At 39.5% G+C, this 21,174-nt stretch overlaps 1 protein-coding gene across 2 annotated transcripts in view; it reads left to right on the top strand.

Annotated features, from left to right (window-relative positions):
- Nucleotides 1-1,918: 1,918 nt before the first annotated feature.
- Nucleotides 1,919-21,174, top strand: part of CAPN3 (calpain 3) — a 43,153-nt gene continuing 23,897 nt past the window's right edge. For both annotated transcript variants that reach the window (XM_081289155.1, XM_081289154.1), the window contains exons 1-2: nt 1,919-2,528; nt 20,672-20,741. In XM_081289155.1, the coding sequence (XP_081145281.1) occupies nt 2,220-2,528; nt 20,672-20,741 (379 nt within the window). In that variant the 5' untranslated portion in view covers nt 1,919-2,219. The remainder of the gene's footprint in view (nt 2,529-20,671; nt 20,742-21,174) is intronic.

Raw genomic sequence — 21,174 nt, 5'->3', positions numbered from 1 at the left:
GGGAGGTCCTTAGGTTATTGGGTATGAATCCTTGAAGGGGATTGTGGGACATTGGCCCATTCCTTTTCCTCTTTTGCCTCCTAGCCAGGAGGTGAGCAATTTTGCTAGCAATTCCTGCTAGGATGTGCTGCCTCGCCACAGGCCCCCCAAAATGGGACCAATTGATCATGAGCTGGAATCTCCAAAACTGTGAACCAAAATAAACTTTTTCTCTTAATTATCTCACGTATTTTATTATAGTAACAGAAAACTGACTAATACAATGAGTGAAGGTGTCACAACAACTGATAAAGAAAACTGAATAGCACCTTGCCCTCTATGTGCTGGCTTAACCCCAAGAAATACTAAATTAAGCTCTTCTCTAAGATCACCATTTATTGAGTGCTTAAAACAATCCTGGTAGTATTTTTTCATTTTTTTAAACTTTATTTTATTTATTTATTTTTATGTGGTGCTGAGGATCAAACCCAGGGCCTTGCATGTGTGAGGCGAGTGCTCTACTGCTGAGCCATACCCCAGCCCCTTGATATTATTTTAAATGCATGACATGAATTAACCTGTTTAATACTTAAAGGAATGACTATCATACCCATTTTTTATAATATTTTTTAGTTAGATGAACACAGTACCTTTATTTATTTTTATGTGGTACTGAGGATCAAACTTAGTGCCTCAATGTGCTAGGCAAGTGCTTTACCACTGAACTACAACCCCACTTCTATCATACCCATTTTTTAGGTGAGAAAATTGATATGTAAGATAAAGGAAGGGGTAACTCAAAGTTATACAGGCACAGCCACTAAGTGGCCAACGCGGACTTTGAATCTGGACAGTCAGCCTCCAGAGACTGTTCTAACTCTATTCTGCCTCTCAAAGAGTAGTAAAGATCCATGGGCATTTTATGGAGGGACAGAAGGATAGGCTAATGGCCCCTATAGTGCTTGACACAGGGCTTCTCAAAGCTATAACCCAGGCTCAGGGATAATGAGTCAACTTTCACTTTCCACCTTCCAAAGCTTCTACTTTTGCAATATTGAGACTGGTCACAGATGAACAGGCATAGCTGCAGTCTGGGACAAGTCCCCACTGGGCCAGACTTGGGATGTAGCCATCTCCTTTCAGCCTAGAGAGCAACTATCATGGATAGAAGACAGAGTGAAGGCAAGGCAGGCAATTCCCTTCCCATGCACTTACACTCTCATCTAGGAGCCCTGAAACCAGCTCCTTGGATATGACATCCTAGGACTTGATGGCCGACCTGGCTTAGTATCTATTTTTGTCTGAAAAGCCTAACGTGGCATGGCTGAATAGTCACTATAATCTACTCAGAAGCACTTTTTGTAGCAGATTTGATCCCACTGTTTACTTTGGGGATGGGTAGACAAGAGACGCCTGAGTAAAGTGGGCAAGAAGAGACAGGGATTTCCTCAACTGAGGACTCTGCTGAGTGGCATTTTCTATCTAGACAGTTCCACTCAGCGCTGACACCAGAACATTCTAGAAGAGATGCCAAATCCAATACTGAATAATGTTCTGATATCCTAGGGTTTTAGGAACTAAAAATCATGTTCTCTAACATGCACAGAATATTCCCCTAGAATTCAGTATCTCACATTCTAGCTAGTTTTTTTACTGTTTTCCATTGATTTGTGGCCAATTGTTTGATAGTCTGATAACTGTTCAATAACAATGCATAAGCAGCTCTTTGCTGATTTTCAATGTTCATCTCACTCAGATATTCTCCTTTCATTTCCTGACAACACCAGCACTTAATGCAACTCAAAATCTCTCTAACCAGGATCTTCTCCCTTTACGATGCAGTCCAGCACTAGCCTGTTTCATACTCACCATCTTTCTTCACATCTATTTTTAGTTTTCCTGGCTCAAGCTTCTTCAGGCCACTGAAATACAACCCTCATTCTCTTTCTCTCCCTCTGGCATGCATGCTGCTGGTAGGAGCCCCCAGGTAAAAATTGCTCAGAACTCCTTTAATATTTCTTCCTCAGGAAAATTTATGGTTTCAGGATCACGGCTTAGTTTTTTAAGCTGGACCTAAGCCAGGTGAACTTCTGATGGATCTTGAACTTCAAATTGGATGTGGACATTTTTCTCTCAGATGACAGGATCACTCCATCTTCCCCTTTGCGGTTGCTTCCTTTCTCTAAAGGTAGCTATCTCTTGTTTTCTTTAAAAAGCTCTACCTTTCAAAGTTGCCTGCTATGCCGACTGTCATTAGTCCAACTGTAGCCCAACGGACAGGGGCCGAGCCCAGGTCCCCAGGGCCTGTTCCCCACCCGGCCCAGGACAAGACCACAGAGGCCGGGGGTGGACACCCAAGTGGTATCTATTCAGCTATCATCAGCCGCAATTTTCCTATTATTGGAGTGAAAGAGAAGACATTTGAGCAGCTTCACAAGAAATGTCTAGAGAAGAAAGTTCTTTTTCTGGATCCTGAGTTCCCACCAGATGAGACCTCTCTCTTTTATAGCCAGAAGTTCCCCATCCAGTTCGTCTGGAAGAGACCTCCGGTGAGTAGCTAACTGGTTGCTTGTCTGGGTTTTTCCCTCAGTGAAGTCCTCCCACTCTGCACCTCCTGCAGCTCAGCTATGCACATGGGCACTGGGGGAAGGATCCTGGCAGCAGCTCTGCTGGGCTCTGCCCTCATGTGTGAAGCAGGGAGGAGAGGGACAAGTCTTAGATAATTTGCCAAACTGAGAGTGGGAGGCAGAGCTGCTGCTTGTTCTCTCTTTCTCTCTCTCTCTCTCTCTCTCTCTCTCTCTCTCATTTTCTCTCACTCTGAAAAAAAAATCTTGCTTTTTATGAAAGTGATTGGAACTCGGTTTAATTCATCCTATAAAAATAAATCTCCCTTATCCAGGATAAATTCCACACAACCCAGATCTACTTTCTCTGTTTAAATAACTTTGTAAGATCCCTTCCTCTTCTTGGACTAAAATCATGATATTGTTGTTCTTCATTTTTGCCAGTAGCCATGAACTTCTGAAACACAGAAGCCTTAAAAAGAGGAGAGTGGCAGACAACTTTTCAAGTATGAAATGTTAGCATTAGAAGAGTCTAGCCATCATTTTTGTCGTTATATTTCACCTCACAAATGAGGATATCAAGGCATACAGAGGGAAGTCTACCCAATGAGCACATGACAGAACCTGGATAAAAACACCTACTCCCTTAGGGCATGCTTCCAGCCTCTGGGTTTCATTTACAGTGATCTACCAGGAGGAAAATTATGTTCCCCTTGCTCCCTTCTCTGATCATTCCTCCAGTGTGACTCTTGTTCTTAATTCAAGAAACATCTTGATCAAGAAGTAATCCCCGCCAACAAAAAGGAGAAATATTTATTGAGCATCTACTAGTGCTGGCCACTGGGCAAACTAGGGAGACATCAGTGAATAAGGAAGACAAAAATTTATTCTTTTTTGGAGCCTAAAGTCCTCAGGGGAAGATGGGCATTGAATGATAGTGACTGTCTCATTGACTGTCAGGAATCAGTGTTCAGGGTAGTAAGGGATCAGGTAGCAAGGAGCTAACTCAGTCTAGGAAGAGAAACCCTCCATGAGGAAATGGTAACACCAATGCCATTGGCTGAACCCCAGTGCCATTCTTTTACCATGTTTTTCTTTATGAACCTGAGCTGAACTACCCAACAACCCTGTGTATGCCTCAGGGCTCCTTTCCTCTCCTGACAGTCCTTCCCTAAGGCCCTTGACTGTCCTGAGGGCCCTTGCTTTAGAAAAGATCTTCATCCCCCCAACACACACACACTCGTCCCTGCTGCCAGTGCTTGGACATGTCACATCCCTGCTGAAATATCTTCACTGACATGCCCCCCACTGCCTTTAGGATAAGTCCAAACTTCTTAACTGAGATGTCAGCCCTTCTCAAGATGGCCCTGCCCGCTGCCAGACTGTTCGCCCCCAGGACCCTGACACACCAGCAGAGCTAAATGTCCTGCTGCTCCATTGCCTCAGGTCTTCTCACCCAATAGGCCTTCATTCATGCTGTTCTCTGCCTAGAATTCCATTCTTGTTTTTATCTGGATAGTTTCTCCTCCCTTTCTCTCCAAAACTTCAGGGGTGAACTTTCTCCTTTCTTCCCTTCTTGCTAAGAGCAGAAGCCTTTCCTGTTCATCGTTAGACCCCTTAATCAGCACAGACCAGGCCCACAGCGGTACACAGCTGAAACTGGTGAATGAAAACCCACAACTGAAGGTATAGGTTACCAAGACATAGGACAGCCCTGATTTCCAAGGCCTGGAGGTCCTAAAAGCCTTTTCTGATACCATTGCAAAGGACAGGGGACCAAAACCTACAAATAGATTTTTACTGGTCCCTGGTAGACTTGAGCCTTAAAAGAATTGCAAATTAATAAAAATGTTTAAAGGGTCTCTTATATTCTAGGCACTACATTGGTCCTGAAACTTCCCCTGTTGGGGTCAGTGTGTGAAACGATGTGCACTAAGAGACCTGGCTGTTTCAGGATGTGCTCCCAACTATCACCATCATCAACAAGATCCTGAATTTTCTACTGTTTGTGTTGCTACAGGACCAGATAGCAAAGACTAGTGTTGATTAAAATGCCCACATGTCCTCCTGGGGTTAAGATCAGAGAACAACAACAAAAAAGAAGATCATGGGAACATCATCTTGGGTTCATTAGCATAAATTAGAAAATAGCATTAGAGACTATCAGTTGGAATGGATCTTAGAGACGTTGTCCAGGTGTAGTCCTTGTTCACTTTATGGGTGAAATGATTAAGGTCCAGAAAGGAGGCCTGGAGCTGTAGCTAAGTGGTAGAGAGCTTGCCTACATATGTGAGGCTCTGGATTCGATCATCAGCACCACATAAATAAATAAAATAAAGGCATTGTGTTTAAAAAAAAAAAAGGTCCAGAAAGGGACAAATGAATTATTTACAGTCATTGAATTCAAATAGAAATGAAAATTTTCAATATGGGTTGAAATTGAAATTGAAAAACTGAAATGACCCAGAACTTTCTGAAATGCAATTCCCTTTTTGGAAACCAGTGTTCCACATACTTTTTTGGATGTAGTGACCTCTGTCAGACATGAGCAGTCTGAAAAGGAGACTGTGTCCTATGGGGGAAAAGCACCAGGAAAGTGAATTAAGACCTCAACATTACCCACAGCTCTCTGGTGTTTTCCTTCCCTTCTACCTGCCACTAAACTATAATCCCATATCCAGACCTCATTCTTACACCTGTTCTTCCTCACTCCTTCAGCCAGCTAGTTCCCTCTGCCAACACCTGAACCTGAAGAAAACTCTTTGCCAATCAGTAGCTCCATAGTACTCCAACAGTTGACCTTATTGCTTTTTCCATACCCCCAGATCTCTTAAATTAGACTCCTTTAAGGATAGAATTTAGGTAAGTTTCCTAAGCTGCAACTCACCATAAGCCACATTTCGCCCGATTGTGAAGCCTTTGATGCTAAACACCTGTGTGTGTGTGTGTGTGTGTGTTTACTGAAGATTGAACCCAGGGATGTTTTACTGCTGAGCTATATCCCCAGTTCATTTTATTTTTTATTTTTTATTTTTGAGACAGAGTTTCACTAAGTTGCTGAGGGTCTTGCTAAGTTGCTGAGGCTGGCCTCAAACTTGCAATTCTTCTGCCACAGCCTCCTGAGTCACTGGGATTATAGGCATGTGCCACCATGCCCAGATTCAATGCTAGCACTTACACTTTCTTGATCTTAGAATGTCCACAGAGGGCTGAGGATGTGGCTCAAGCGGTAGCACGCTCGCCTGGCATGTGTGCGGCCCGGGTTCGATCCTCAACACCACATACAAACAAAGATGTTGTGTCCGCCGAGAACTAAAAAATAAATATTAAAATTCTCTCTCTCTCTAAAAAATATAGTTTCTAAGAATGTCCACAGAGTCACAGCTGAATGCAATGGAAGGAGGCTTTCTAATGTAAGATGCTTCATGATTTCAGAGATGTGAGGAAAAATGTGAAATGTGAGGGGAAATAACACCCAGAATGGAAAAACTAAGACAAAGAAGACCCCTTTCACACAGTTCTTCCCTCCTCATCTTACTTTTCCCATTCAATTTCTTCTTCCATGCTGCCTATCAGCATGGACCCATTCACACCTGCTGGCTTTTGCTGCCTTCTGTATGACCAGGTGCTGCCCCCTCCCATCTTCAGGCAGATCCAACTTCTCTTCTCTTCCAGGCTGTTACCCTGGGGACAGAGAGGAGTTGATATATTATACTTTTGATGTCAGGCCTTGTAACTGTTTCCTTACTCTTACAGAATTTCCTTTGATTCTTTAGACATGTTCTAGTCAAATGTACCTACTCTCCAAATTCTTTTAAAAAAATACTTATTTTTTAGTCTTAGTTGGACAGAATACCTTTATTTTATTTATTTATCTTTTATGTGGTGCTGAGGATGAACCCAGGGCCTCACATGAGCTAGGCAAGCACTCTACTGCTGAGCCACAATTCCAGCCCTACTTTTTAGGTTCTTAACATGGCAGAGACATTCAACTTCTTTCTTCAAGAGCAAAAGGGAGGTGACTGTGGATGTGGCTCAGTGGTTAAGCACCCCTGGATTCAACCTCCCCGTGTAATAGTTTGGAAATGACATGTCCCCCAAAAGCTCATGCGTGAGGCAATGCAAGAAGGTTTGGAGGAGAAATGAATGGGTTATACTCTAATGGATTTAACTGAGTGGTAACTGGAGGCAGGCAGGGTGTGGCTGGAGGGAGTGGTTCATTGGGGAGCATGGCTCTGGGGTATATATTTTGTATCTGGAGCGTGGAGTCTTTCTCTCTCTCTGCTTTCTGATTACGATGGGAGCTGCATCTTCTACCATGATATTCAGCCTCACCTTGAGCCCTGAGGAACAGACCTGGCTGTCTGTGGACTGAGACTTCTGAAACCGTAAGCCTCCAAAAAAAACTTTTCCTCCTCTACAATTGTTCTGGTGAAATCTTTTAGTCATAGTGGCAAAAAAAAAAAAAAAAAAAAAAAAAAAAAAAAAAAAAAAAAAAAAAACCTGACTAAACACACCAAAAAATAAAAATAGCAAAAGGGAAAATTAGAAGGATTTTTATAATTATATAAAGAGTACTTTCTCCCAGGATGTGAAGAGAGACATGAATGTTTTCTAGGGAAAGAAAAGAAAATTCGCTGCTTTACTTACAAGGAGGAGAGCTAGAACTGAAATGGAAGTGGGGTGGGGAAAGCAAAAGGGCTGACGGCCACTCACCCCGTGCTGGCCCTCTCCTGCCTGCCCTTCACAAAATCTCGACTGACTAATGTGAAGTGCCTGAGGCAGGTAACTTTTCGTTGAAGAGCAGAGATCTATTCTGTATCTTGATTTACACAGGCAGGACCGAGTGAAGGAGCCTGGAAGTCGGGGTGTAGAAAGCTCAGGAGTGTGGAAAGAGAAAGAAGCAAAAAGGACACTTCCAGGAGCTCCCTGAAATATGGAGGGAAGAAGGGAGGAAGCTGTGCTCTCTTGGACACTTATGAAGTAGGGGTTCAGGATATGTTTAAATTCCCAAGGAAGCCCAAGGCCCCTCCTAACACATGGGAAGGATTCTGTTTAAGGAAGCTGACACTTGTTTTACTGTTTTCATCCGACCTTCAAGTTTAAATAAACACTTTCATAATGTTTATCAGGGTATTCTATACTCCACAGCATCAACCATATAGTATAAAAACTGCTATTAATTTTTATATCATAAGGACAAACTGTCTAGGAGCTACACCCTTCCACAATTTTAGAAAAATGGCTTTCTTTCCTGATGTGAAGGGTTTGAAAGCAAAAGGATGCCCCCCTCTTCTTAAAATAACCTGAACTCTTAGGGAAAGGTCATCTTTATTTCTAGCCAGAACTCTTCAGATGGAAAATGTAGCACATCTGGCTCAGACCCAGAAGACAGTGAAAAAGAATCAGCTGATTCCTCTATACAGCAGTCCTCCCTGTTTGTAATTATGTCATCCCTCCTTTAGTTGCTTCAGATCAAATAGTCACAAAATTCCTCTTTTTTCCAGAGGTATGCACTGGGGATATTATTGCTATGATCCATACAGTTAATGCTCATTATTTGCAGATTCCGTATTTACAATTTGCATGCTCGATAAAATTCATTTGTAACCCCCAAATCGGTACTGGAGGTACTTTTATGATTATCTGTGGTCTTGCTCAGAATTACGGAAAACTAGTCACACTTGGCATCACATCAGCACAGTTAAGATGGAAGCTTTCTGCCAACATGGGAAGGTCTACTGCTGTTGTGAGCTCTCTGCTGTGTCCCATTGCCTCTAAAATGAACACATCCTGTGTAGATTCCCAGTCAGAGGGGTGACTCGGCCTGGGATACTCAACGCTGAAAAGAAAAAATCCTACATTGGCACTAAATAACAATTATTCCATGCCAGTGAATGATTAGAGAGAGGGAGCTGAACTTCAGAGAAACCAAACCTAGTCTGTGCATCAGAAATCCTCCAATCCAATGGTGTCCCTAAAAATGTTAACATGCATACTTTGTTTTAACAAAGTCTGAAACCAATGATGACCACAGAGCGCTTTAATTGCTATTTTCCTGAGCAACATGCCAAACATGAGAAATTATAAATTTTAATCCAGTCAAATTTGCTTAGGTTTAATGTTTGCCAATTTCTTTGCTTACCATTCTTTCTTATGTCTTAAAATTTTCTTTCCAAAATAATTTTCCTTTTTCCTGGAGTGTATTGTTTAGAAGTTCCTTTTTTAAATTAGTGCATTTTAATTACACAGAATGAGTTTCATTGTGGTATATTTTACATGAAAATAACATGCTTTGATCATATCCAGCCCCATTGTCTTCCTCTGCCCTTTCCTCTCCTTTCCTTTTGATCCCCTTCCTCTTCTCTAGTAGCCTCCCTGTTGCTTTCATGCCTTCCTAGATTCCACACATGAGGCCAAGATCTTCTCTCTATAGTATACTACAACTCCACTATGTTGTGGCATTTCTTTATATCTTTCTTACTTAAGATTCATTGTAATACCTGAATCTGAAGATTGGAATTATTGACCAATTGTAAAAAGCTCCTAGATTGTTATCCTCTGCGTACTTCCTATTATCTTTTTCTGGAACTCAAATTAGATGCAAAGCTGAATTTGCCTTGCTCTATCCTGCATATATCTTAATGACATCATGTTCTCTTCCTTCTCCTTTTTTTCAGTTTCCTATTTCTTCCATTCTTTATGTGGTATTCTAGGTGATTCCTTTTGACTTATCTTCTGGTTCATTAATTCTTACTTCAACAGCACCTGATCCAACTATTTAATTATTAAAGTTTAAAATCTGAGCTTTATTTAGATTCTGGTTCAAAATACAAAAGCTGGCCAGAGCTGGGTGTGGTGGCGTAGGACTTCGAAGGCTGAGGCAGGAGGATAGCAAGTTCAAAGCCAACTTCAGCAACATTGAGGCACTAAGCATCTCAGTGAGACCTGTCTCTAAATGAAATACAAAGTAGGGCTGGGGATGTGGCTTAGTGTTCAAGAACCTCTGAGTTCAATCCCTGGTACCCACCCCCCAAAAAATGCTGGCCATGCCCTCTGTAATCCCAGAGACTCAGGAGGCTGAGATGGGAGGACTGCAGGTTCAAAGCCAGCCTCAGCAATTTAGCAAGGCACTAAGCAATTTAGCAAGATCCTGTCTCAAAATAAAAAATAAAATGAGCTGGGGATGTGGCTCATGGGTAAGTGCTCCTGGGTTCAATCCCTGATACCAAACAAAACACAAAAACAAAAAAAGCAAAATCAGGCCAGGCATAGTAGCACACATCTATAATCCCAGAGACTCAAGAAGCTAAAACTGGAGGACTGTAAGTTCAAGGCCAACCTCAGCAATTTAGTGAGACCCTGTCTCAAAAATAATTTTTTTTAGCTCAATGATAAAGAGACAATGGGTTCAAAAAAAAAAAGAGAGACAATGGGTTCAATCCCCAATAACACACACAAAAATAATTCCTAAAAAAACAATTTTAAAACTGGACAAACTGGTCACAGTGGCACATACATATAATCCCAGTGATTTAGGAGACTAAGACAGGAGTATCACAAGTTTCAAGCAAGCCTCAGCAACTTAAAGAGACCCTGTCTCAAAAAATAAAAAGGACTAGGGGTGTAGCTCAGTGGTAGAGTGGCCCTGGGGGTCCATCCCTCAGTAGGTGGGGCGGGGAGCAATAAAAGGCATTGCAGGAACAACTGAAAAAATTAACAAATGGATTTGGATTTATCTTGGAAAATATCACAGAATAATTTTGAATTTCATGGTAATGGTATTGTGGTTAGTAGGAGGATGTTCTTGTCCTTAGAAGATGCCTGCTATATTCTAAGAATAATCCTAAATATTCATAGATGAAAAGTGTCATGATAACTGCAATTATTCTTTCATATGGTTCGGCAAAAGAAACAAAATCAATAAATACAAATACACAGGTAAGTAAACCAAGGTGGCAAAATGTTAACTATTGAGCTTAGAAATTGCAATAGCTGAAATCTAAAATTAGAATTAAATATGATTTCCTTTGTGGAGAAGGATTTAGCAATGGAAAAAGAAGGGCAAAAGACTGCTAGTTCTGTGTTCTTTTTTATTATTTGGTAATTTAAGTCTCTGTTCATGTATGAATTGAATAAAAATTATTTTTTATTTAGTTTTGTTTTTGCAGCACTTGGGATCAAATCTAGGTCTTTGTGCATGTCAGGTAAGCTCTCTACTGCTGAGCTAATATCCCCAGCCCTAAAAATTAAATTGTTTCTTAAAAGAACTGACCTCACAAATTATTTTGAGCTATTCTATAACCCTGTAATGCTAAAATCATGGTTTCAAACTTTAATGGACATAGAATCTCCTAATGAGCCTATTTAAAATGCAGAGTCTCAGACCCCTATCTTATTACCTGAGGGATTCAAATTCTGAAGATGGGCCCTGAGAATCTGCATTTCAAATTGGCATCACAGGTGATTCTGATGCTGGTTGTTCAAAGACTACCATTGAGAAGCACAGAGCAGAAGAAGACCAATGGGGATTAATGAGCAGACAAGCAGACTGGGCACCATCAAGTGGGCATCCTGCCAGACCTCAGTTTCCGTCTACTTCAACTTCCTGTGCTCACATTAGCATTGTCCAATTAAGCATGGTGATACTTAGAAAAAGCCAAGCTTTCTTAGGAATATAATTCCAACCCATGTTTATTTGCCTTCCCCATCCACCATGTTCTTGCCCCATGGGTCCTGAATTTGAATTTGCATCAGTGGATGTCTGTTCTCTAACAGACTTTCATCTGAGGTCCATTGACCTCCTCTCTGGATCCTTCTCACAGATTAGATCCCTACATGGCTAGTCAAGTTCTTTGGGAGTGGGGTGGGGCAGGGACATCAGGAGAATGGAGGCTTCATTACCCTCAGACAATGGCTTGAAGCAGATTCCTCCTATGCATTCAGCAGCCTGTATAGGATTAGTGTATACAGCATGTTTAGAAGGCCCCATGCTATATCCCATTGACCGCCAGCGTCAAAGGCATGAATGCCTTTTGCTGAGGCAGGGTGAGCCTCTTTGTAACTATATTTTCTTTTTTTAAAGAAAGAGTCTCAGCAAGGCTGTTGGTGATACCCATAAGATCTACAAGCCACTGTAGTCTGTCCTGGGGCTATCTCTGGCTAGCTGTTTCCCATCCCTGGCTCCCTCTGTGACTCGCATGGTGTTGCCCCTAGACCGTGGGCTCAGGGGCCTCCAGCCAAAGCTGCTGACTCTGATCACAGCCTTTCTCTGGGCTGTGTTCATTTGCATCGCGCTGCTGAGGGTGGAGGAGCTATATAGGCTCTGGACTATTCAGGAGAGGATTAGGCCTGGGCTGAGGGCGCAGTGGGAGAGAGGCCGCAGTTAAGGCCCAGTTCCACTCCCTGAGTGGTCACCATGCCTTACCTGCTGCCAGGATTCTTCTGTGATCGTGTGATCCGAGAAAGGGACAGGAGAAATGGTGAGGGCACTGTAGCACAGCCCCTCAAATTTGAGGGGCAGGATTTTGTCGTTCTCAAACAACGGTGTCTGGCTCAGAAGTGCCTCTTTGAAGACCGTGTCTTCCCAGCAGGTGTACAGGCTCTGGGCTCTCATGAGCTGAGCCAGAAAACCAAGATGAAGGCCATCATGTGGAAAAGACCAAAGGTAGGGATGAAAGGAACATGGGTTCAGGAGATAACTCTTAGGGAACAGGAGGTCAAGTGGTCCAGAACCCAGGGCCATGGACCCCAAGCCCCTCTGAGCAAGTGGCTTATGAAGACTTTCCTTACCTGTGTGTCCCCAAATACCGTCCTGCTTCCTCCTAAACCTGGAGGTGTTATTTTTCTATTCTTGAACTAGAGAGTATTATAATACTTTATAGGTTCCTGAGACTGTATATATTTTAATTAAAAATTTTTTTTCTTTCTTTTGAGATTACAATTTTTTAAAGAGAGCTAATACCTAATACATTGTCTTAAATTCACAGTAAGATTTTAAGCTATAATTGACCATCCTGGCTCTTCTGGAGAGCAGGAATTCAGGGCTGGGAGAGTGGACTAGTTAAGAGTTTGAGGCTCACAGTTTCAGGGAGAATTCTATGCAAGGTTTTGAACAGTAAAAAAACAAAAAACTGGAGGCTAGAGACTGGCCGCCTTTAACTTTTCATCTAAGCCTGGCTTGTTAGTGAGGTGTCACTTCTCTTTAAATGGCAAGATCCATGTTGACCAGCCAGACTCCTTCCAGGGTGAAGCAGTTTGCTCCTGACTACCCAATTGTGGGGCAACTGAAGAGACCATTTGTGTCAGTGGGAGTAGATCAAAGTGCTTTAGGGGCATATTGGGCAAAGCTGTTCTTCCTGAAAAGAGGTGCCTAAAACCCCAGAAGGGTTCCCTGCATTTAGAGCAGACAAAAAACTCTAAAGTAGGGGGCTCTGAGGCAGTGTGTATGTGTGCAACCCAGCAGATGAATTCATTTGAATGTATGAAAAAATATTTGATGTGTTTTAATGTCTTATTAAAATAAACTTTAAATTTAGAACAATTTTAGACTTACAGAAAAATTGTGGAGAAAGTACAGTTTCCATATACAGTATTTCCCCTTATCTTCAATTTTGCTTTCTAAGATTTCAGTTACCTGTAGTCAACTGTGGTCTGAAATTATTAAATGGAAAATTCCAGAAATAAACAATTCTTAAGTTAAATAACTTTCATTTCAGTATATTATTATAATTATTCTGTTTTATTGTTAGTTACTATCATTCTCTTAATTGCCTACTTTATAAATTAAACTTTATCATAGGTGTGTATGTATAGGGAAAAACAGTATATTTAGGGTTTGGTACTATACAAAGTTTTGGGCATACACTAGGGGTCTTAGAAAATATTTCCTGTGGATAAGCAGGGGCCACTGTACCTTGCACCCAGTTTTCTCTATTAACATCTTAGAGTAGTAAGGTCATTATTGATCTATTAATTGTAATGAATGTACCTATTTTTAGAACTGAAGGCCATGCTTTGTTCAGATTTCCTTCGTTTTTACATGCTATCTTTTTCTATTTGGAAATTCTGTCCAAGACACTTTATACTTGGTTGTGCTGTCTTCTTAGCTCCTATTGTTTATCTCAATCTCTCAAGCTTTCTTTGTTTCTGTATCTTTACAGTTTTAAAGAGTACTGGTCAGGTATTGTGTAAAATACCCGTCAAATGGCATTTCTCTGCTGTTTTTCTCCTGATTGGATTTATGGGTTTGGGGGAGGAGGCACGCAGAAGTAAAGAGATACCTCATTTCATTAGGTATCTATCAAGGGCAAGACTGTAAACACACCTCATCATTGTTGATGTTGAGCTTTAACATGACTGAAGTAACTTTGTCAGCTTTCTCTACTGCAAAGCTCCTATTCCCCTCTCCCTTTCCTTACCGTACTCTTCAGAAGCAAGACCCAAAGCATAAATCCATAACAAATGGGAGTTATGCTCTGCCTGCTTGAGTGCAGAGGACCCTATGTAAATAACTGGGAATAATTCTGCATGAGAGCTTTGTCTTTTCTCTTCATTAACTTGTTCAATCACTTATTTATATCAGTTTAGACTCATGGATATTTACTTTTCTTTTTGGGTTCTGATCTAATACTGCCTTATTTTGTTGCTCATTGTTCAGCTGTGATCACTGGGAGTTGTCAGTTGGCCCCTGTGTCTATTTCATATACCCTTTTGTTGTGAGGTTTTATTTTTAAGCACTTGCAAACACTGGTTTCTTTTATTGTAAATGGTATTAGAAACCAGAATCTGATTGCTAGTTTTGTTCTTTGCTACTGTCTGACTCTCAGCTGATAAAGATAAGTGTGTGTGTACTAATGCATGCATATACACTTATCCATAAATATTTTTCTGTATAACCACCTGTGCCTATATAAAGCTAAACATGAGTTCATATCGACTTACACCTAATGTGTGGTCATGTAAATGGAATTGCTACACTTGCTTATTAGTTCTCAGTGGGTTTTCTTTTGTTGTTGTTTTTGTCATTCATTTGGGATTTTTTATATAGACAATGTAATCTGAATAAAGGCAGTTTGTTTATTTTTTATTTTAATCTTTGCATCTTTCATTTCCTTATTCTACTTAGAACATCCAGTATGATGTTGAATAGGAGTGGTAAAAGGGTACATCTTGCTTTGTTCCTGATCTTGGGGAAAAAGCATCCAGTGTCTCACTTTTAGGTATGAAGTTTTAGTTGTTCTTTGCAAAGTGGATGTTCTTTGACAAGTCACGGAAGTTCTCCTCTATTCCTACTTGGGTAAGAGTTGTGGGGTTTTGATTTAAACAAGTGTTGAGGTTTGTCAAATATTTTTTCTGCAACAATCAATATGATCATAGGACTTTTTCTTCTTAGCCTGTTGATGTGGTATATTACATTGAGTCTTGAATATTAAATCAGCCATGCATAACTAGAATAAATCCTACTTAAGGTATCTAACTCTATTTATACATTATTATATTTGAGATGCTAATATTTTTTTATTTCTTTTAATTTTTTTAGTTGTTTATGGACCCTTTTTTTTTATTCATTTATATGTGGTACTGAGAATTGAACTCAGTGCCTCACACATGGTAGGCAAGCACTCTGCTGTTGAGCCACAAACCCAACCCCAAGATGCTATTATTTTGATCAGGGTATTTTTTATGTTCATACCACATATTGGTCTGTAGTTTTTCTTTTTTTGTAATATCTTTTTCTGGCTTCATGTTAGGATAATGCTGGCTTCATCAAATGAGTCATAAAAAGTGATCCTTCTGCTTCTATTTTATGGAAAATTTGTGGAGAATTGGTACCATTTCTTCCTTAAATATTTAGTAGAATTCACCAGTGAAGTCATCTAGGTCTTTTCATTTGGGGGAGTTACTAGTTATTGACTCTTTGAGAGGTATACCTCTATTCATATGATCTATTTCTCCTTATGTGAGTTTTGGTAGTTTGTATCTTTCAAAACATGTATCCATATCATCTAAATTATCAAATTAAGCATATGGGAATGCCTGAAGGATTCCTATAATGTCCATGGAATCAGTTGTGATGTCTCTATTTTTTCTATTAGTAATTTATGTTTTCTCTTTTTTCTTGTTAAATATGGTAGAGTTTCATCAGTTTTCTTGCTCCTTCCAAAAAAAAATAGTTGTTTTCATTAACTTTTTTTATTTCACTGATTTCTGCTCTAGTTTTTAATTTATTTTCTTCTTCTCACTTTAGGCTTAAATTTCTCCTTTTCTTGGGTTGAATGTTATTAATTTTATATTCTACTTTCTTATATATGCATTAAATGCCATAAATTTCCCTCCAAGCATTGCTTTTGCTTCATCCCACAAATTATGATGCTATATTTAGTTGTCATATAGTTCTTTTTTTAATTAAAAAATAGATTTTTTTTAGTTGTAGATGGACACAGTACATTTACTTATTTATTTCTATGTGATACTTAGGATCGAACCTAGTGCCTCACATGTGCCAGTCAAGCACTCTACCAATGAGCCACAACCCCAGCCCCTAATTGTCATTGTCATTTAGTTCTAAAAATCTTCCTTTGAAATTTCTTCTTTGACCCATGTGTTATTTAGAAATGTTTGTTTCATTTCCAAATAATTTCAGCTGTCTTTTTGTTATTTATTTTGTTCCATTTCCACTATGGTCTGAGAAAATAGTTTGTATGATTTCTGTTCTTTTACATCTGTTAAGGTATATTTGATGACCCACAGTGTGATCTGCCTAAATGACTTGTGACAGAGAAATTTGAGAAGACTGCTTATTCCTCCATTTGGGGGTAGAATATTCTATTAAAGTCAATTCAATCAAGTTGATTGATCATGTTGTTCAGGCCAACTGTATCCTTACTGATTTTCTGCCCACTTGGCCTTTAATTATTAAAAAAGAGATGGTGAACTCTCCAACTATAATATTGGATTTATCTATTTCTCCTTTAGTTCTATCACTTTTTATCTCATGTACTTTGATACCCTGTTGTTGGGTGCACACACAAATAGAATTATGTCTTTTTGGAAAATTGTGTGTGTGTGTGTGTGTGTGTCTGTCTGTCTGTCTGTCTGTCTATATTATTAGAGCTCAACCATTGAACTACATCCCCAGCCTTTTTAAAATTTTTTATTTCAAGTCAAGATTGCACTAAGTTGCTAAGACTGGCCTCTGCCTCAGCCTCCTGAGTCTCTGGAATTATAGGCATGTGCCACCCCCTCCACCACAATGTTTTTATCATTACATAAGGCCCTCTTTCTCTCTGATAATTTTCAATTTTGGAGTCTGCTTTGACTGAAATTAATATACAATAAGAAAAATGAAAGGTTTTATTTTTATACCTTCTCCTACATGCTTTCTTCTTTTATTGGGTTCAAGTTTTTTATATCACTTTTTTGTTTCCTTGATGAATTTCTTTTATTGTTTCTTGCAAGGCAAGTCTGCTGGCAATGAATTCCCTCAACTTTTGTTTGTCTAAATAACAATATTAATAATATCCCCACAAATAATTTCCTGAAAACAGATTTTTTTCATTCTTTCTTCTCCTATGTGAAATAGTTTTAAGTACTTGTGCATTGCCTGAACATTACAGGTAATACATTACATACTATATATTTTCTCTTTTAACCACCACTTAGGTCCCAACCCGCTACCTGCACCCTGGCATTGGGAATGGAACCCAGGCCCTTGCACATTCTAGGCAAGTGCTGTATCATTGAACTCAACCTCAGCTCTTTCTTTCTTGCTTGCTTTCTTGCTTTCTTTCTTGCTTTCTTTCAGCTGTATCAAGATAAAGAATTTTATTTACCAGACTTTTCCCATTAAGATTTCAAAGAGTCAGGATGGGAAGGGTAAGGTGGTTGAGTGACAGAGAATTTGTCTCAGGGATCCAAAAAGGGAGGAGCACAAAGCATGAAGTGAGTTCTCCAACCTTCCTAGAGCAGCGCAGACTTTCACAATTGCCAGCAGCCATTGCTGATGGAAGTAAGGTCAATGACCAAGTGTTCAGAAAAGGCGGGAAGGAGCCAGGCTGAAAGATAAAAAAAAAAAAAAAAAAAAAAAAACCCTGGAGACTCCTTTTCACATTGGAAAGGAAAAAGAAAGTTGTGTTCATTGATTCTTTTAGTTTTTGTTGTTGTTGTTGTTGTTTTTTAAGATTTATATCTGTTTACAATTTTATCTTCGTTAATATTTAGAGAGAAAAGGAATTCCAACATTGGATTAATTTTCCTTGGAGTCATTTAAAAAATTGTTTGTGACTATGTGATCCTGTATGGCAAAGCATCATGTAGTGGGGCTTAATAGAGTTGCATTTTGGAGGTGATGAATCAGGATTATAGCATATATATGTTGAACCCAGTGTTTCCTGGGCTGAGTTTTTTCTTGTGACCTCCTGGCTCTGGACATGGAATCTTGAGCTGCTGGTTCATCTGATTGGCGCCACTCTGGTTCTCAAAGTTCTAAGTAACATTTCAGATTCTGCATATATTTCCACATTAAGTCTCTTGAGTTCTCTGTCCTTCTTCAACTCCTGGCCAGTCATGTGAAATATCATGACTTAAAATTGAGGTGATGCAATGCCAAGGTGAGGGAGTAGTGTTCATTTCCTGGTGCTCAGGAGCCAGTCTAGCTTACTAGGGATCTTCAGCCCCTTACTGCAGAGCAACCTGGGACTCCAGAGCAAATTGAGAGCAAAGTCCAGAGCTGAATGTCAGAAATGGCAGTTCGGGAGAGAAGGAGTGATTGCGGAAGCCCGTTCTCCTCAGCTCTTTCTTTAAAATTATATTTTTGAGACTGGGTCTTCAACAAGTGTTAAAACCAAATTTACAATCCTCTTGCTTCGGCCTCCAAGCAATCACAATACCTGGCTAAGCATCATTTAGTTTTAATTCTGTAAATAGCTGTATTATATTAAGTGCTCACCCTACCCATGTTGATGTTTTTCAAGTTCTTCTTATTGTCTGTAGCTTATCTCGAGTATATTCCTTAGGAAGAACTAATGAGAACAATATTCCCTGAATTCGTACATATTGGGATTGTTTGTCCATACCCTTTATACTTGAAACAAAGTTATACTATAAATAAATTCTTGGTTCACATTTCCCTTCTTTGATGATCCTAAATATATTGCTTCACTTTTTTCTGACATAAAGAATTGTTACTGAGGGCTGGGGCTATAGCTCAGTTGGTAGAGTGCTTCAAGGCCCTGGGTTTAATCCCCAGCACCACAAAAAAAAAAAAAAAAAAATGTTACTGAAAAGTCTGATAATAGAAGATTTTCCCCTTATAAGTCACTTATTTTTTCCTACATGCCCAAAGACTTTCCCCTCCTTTTCTTTGAAGTCCAGTAATGTGTTAGAATATACCTTCATGTCATTCTGTGTTGATATTCTTAGTATTCCATTTGTTATTTCAAATATGCAGTATCAAATATATTCTTTTATTTAGAGGAAGATTTTTGAATTATAGTTTCAGTATTCACCTTTGCTTTGCTTTCCTTCTTTGTAATTCATGAGTTAAATATGCAACTCAATTTGAACACTGCAGTTTTTTTAGTTATTTTATAATTTTACATTTTTTATGCTAATTACATTAGTATAAGTTCTTATCTGCTTTATCTTATTGTATACATGTCACATGTCAGTTTTAAAATAAGGATATTATTATTTGTTCTTATTTCTTATGGTTTTGGGTTTGTTCTTAGGCAATATTCCCAAAGGGATAGTCAAAAAGCTATATTTTAAGTCACTTGAAATAACTCATTTTATGTCCCTGACTTGATGTACAGTTAGCTTCCTTTGCTTCAGTTTGCTTTCAGCTTTTACAGATTGCTTTATATGATTCCTCTTTAATTTTAGCTTTTAATTATATAAAACCTTACATGCTTTTTGTCAAAATTATTTTCTTTTTAATATTTATTTTTTAATTATAGGTGGACACAATATCTTTATTTCTATGTGGTGCTGAGGATCGAACCCAGTGCCTCACACATGCTAGGCGAGCACCCTACCTCTGAGCCTCAACCCCAGCTCTCAAACCTATTTTCAAATGGTTATGTTCAAAGTTTTATTTGTCCCAATTCCTTGCACCTATTCCCTCTCTCCAAATATAGGTAATTGTTTAAAAAATTATTGGTAGTGGTTTATCCTTCCACTGCATTCAGAGTTTTAATGCGATAGGAAGAGGGCTGTAATGTGCTGTAAGCAAGACTTTCCATCCCTGAGTGCCAGGAGCTTTAGCTCACTTGGGATATATTGGGTTGTTGGGAAAAGAGAGGAGGCAGAGAGGGTGTCACAGGAATAGCAAGGATTCTCAAAGCTGTGAAGAAAAGTGTTAAAACCAAAACACTGTATCTATAATTATTTTTTAAAGTAAACAAAATTCTCGACCACTAGCAAAAAAACAAAAACAAAAAAAACCAAACTTGAAGTCTTCATACAAACCAAGAGCGCCCTCTGTTGACCTCTGTTGGGCTAAACACTAACCTATTACCTGAACTTAAAACTGCTGGAGCCACTGGTGCTTTATTGGATGGACTTGAATAAAGACTTGCCCCCTCCAACGGACCGGGAGGCTGGTGAGGCTTATACCAAGTCTACTCTCTGCTTCCCCAGCATTTGAGTCCATGGAAGTAGGGACATACACTAACTTTAAATATCTATGTTATCATTATCTTGGAGAGAAAGAACTTTATTTTCCTTCTGGCATTCCTTCTTGTTTAGGAAGAGCAAGAACTGTGCTTTCTGTTGTCACTTTGTTAAAGCAGAAATGACACAGCCTTCTCAAGGTGCATCCTTACTCAAATAGTATGACAGTTTGAGGAGCACTATAGGATAATGAAAAGGAGGCATGCAGCTGGCTTTTAGCACTTACTATCTGTGTATCCTTGGACAAGTTTCTTAACCTCTCAGAGCCTCTGTTTTCTTATCTGAAAAATAACAAGATGGTATCCAATTCACAGGACTCTTTTTTTTGGAGACTTAAATGAGAGATGGGTATAAAGCTCCTGATACAGGGTGCCAATCAACACTAAATGCCAGGACTCAACAAATAATAGCTACTACTATTAGTTTTACCTGGTCGTTTCTCTTTTGTTTCCCAGGAAATTTGTGAGAATCCCAGATTTATCATTGGTGGAGCCAATAGGACCGACATCTGTCAAGGAGATCTAGGTAGGCCCTCCAGCCATATCTTGCCAGATGATCCAGAGGTTACTAAAAGGTGTGGTTCCTTTCTAGGAGGTAAAGGGACAAAAATGTGTTTTTGCTTTTAATGCATTTTTGGAAGAATTTTATAGCAATTAATTTTTGCTCATTGACTCATGGTGATTATTGTGTATCCTGCCCCATTTCTCATTAGTGCTTTGCCTTGTGTCACAGGAGGTGTGCTGCATGCTACAGCTTCCCTTTTTAGAGTCGCAAAGACATCAACACACCCCATTCAGCAAGAACCAGAGCTCTGCTTCTAGCTGCACCCCCTTCTTTAGAAAATAACTCTGTAGCTATCTGTGTACCAAGCATGCCGCTGGAGCATGAAGAATTCTTACACACACACCCCAAAAACTGTATTACCAAAAATAGTGCTTGTAACTGGAACTCTTGTTTA

Source organism: Spermophilus citellus, assembly GCF_964194105.1.
Source record: "Spermophilus citellus genome assembly, chromosome: 4".
In the NCBI taxonomy this organism is placed as follows: Eukaryota; Metazoa; Chordata; class Mammalia; order Rodentia; family Sciuridae; genus Spermophilus; species Spermophilus citellus.
The sequence above is the reverse complement of the archived record's forward strand: the minus strand, read 5'-3'. Positions and strand labels throughout refer to the sequence as shown.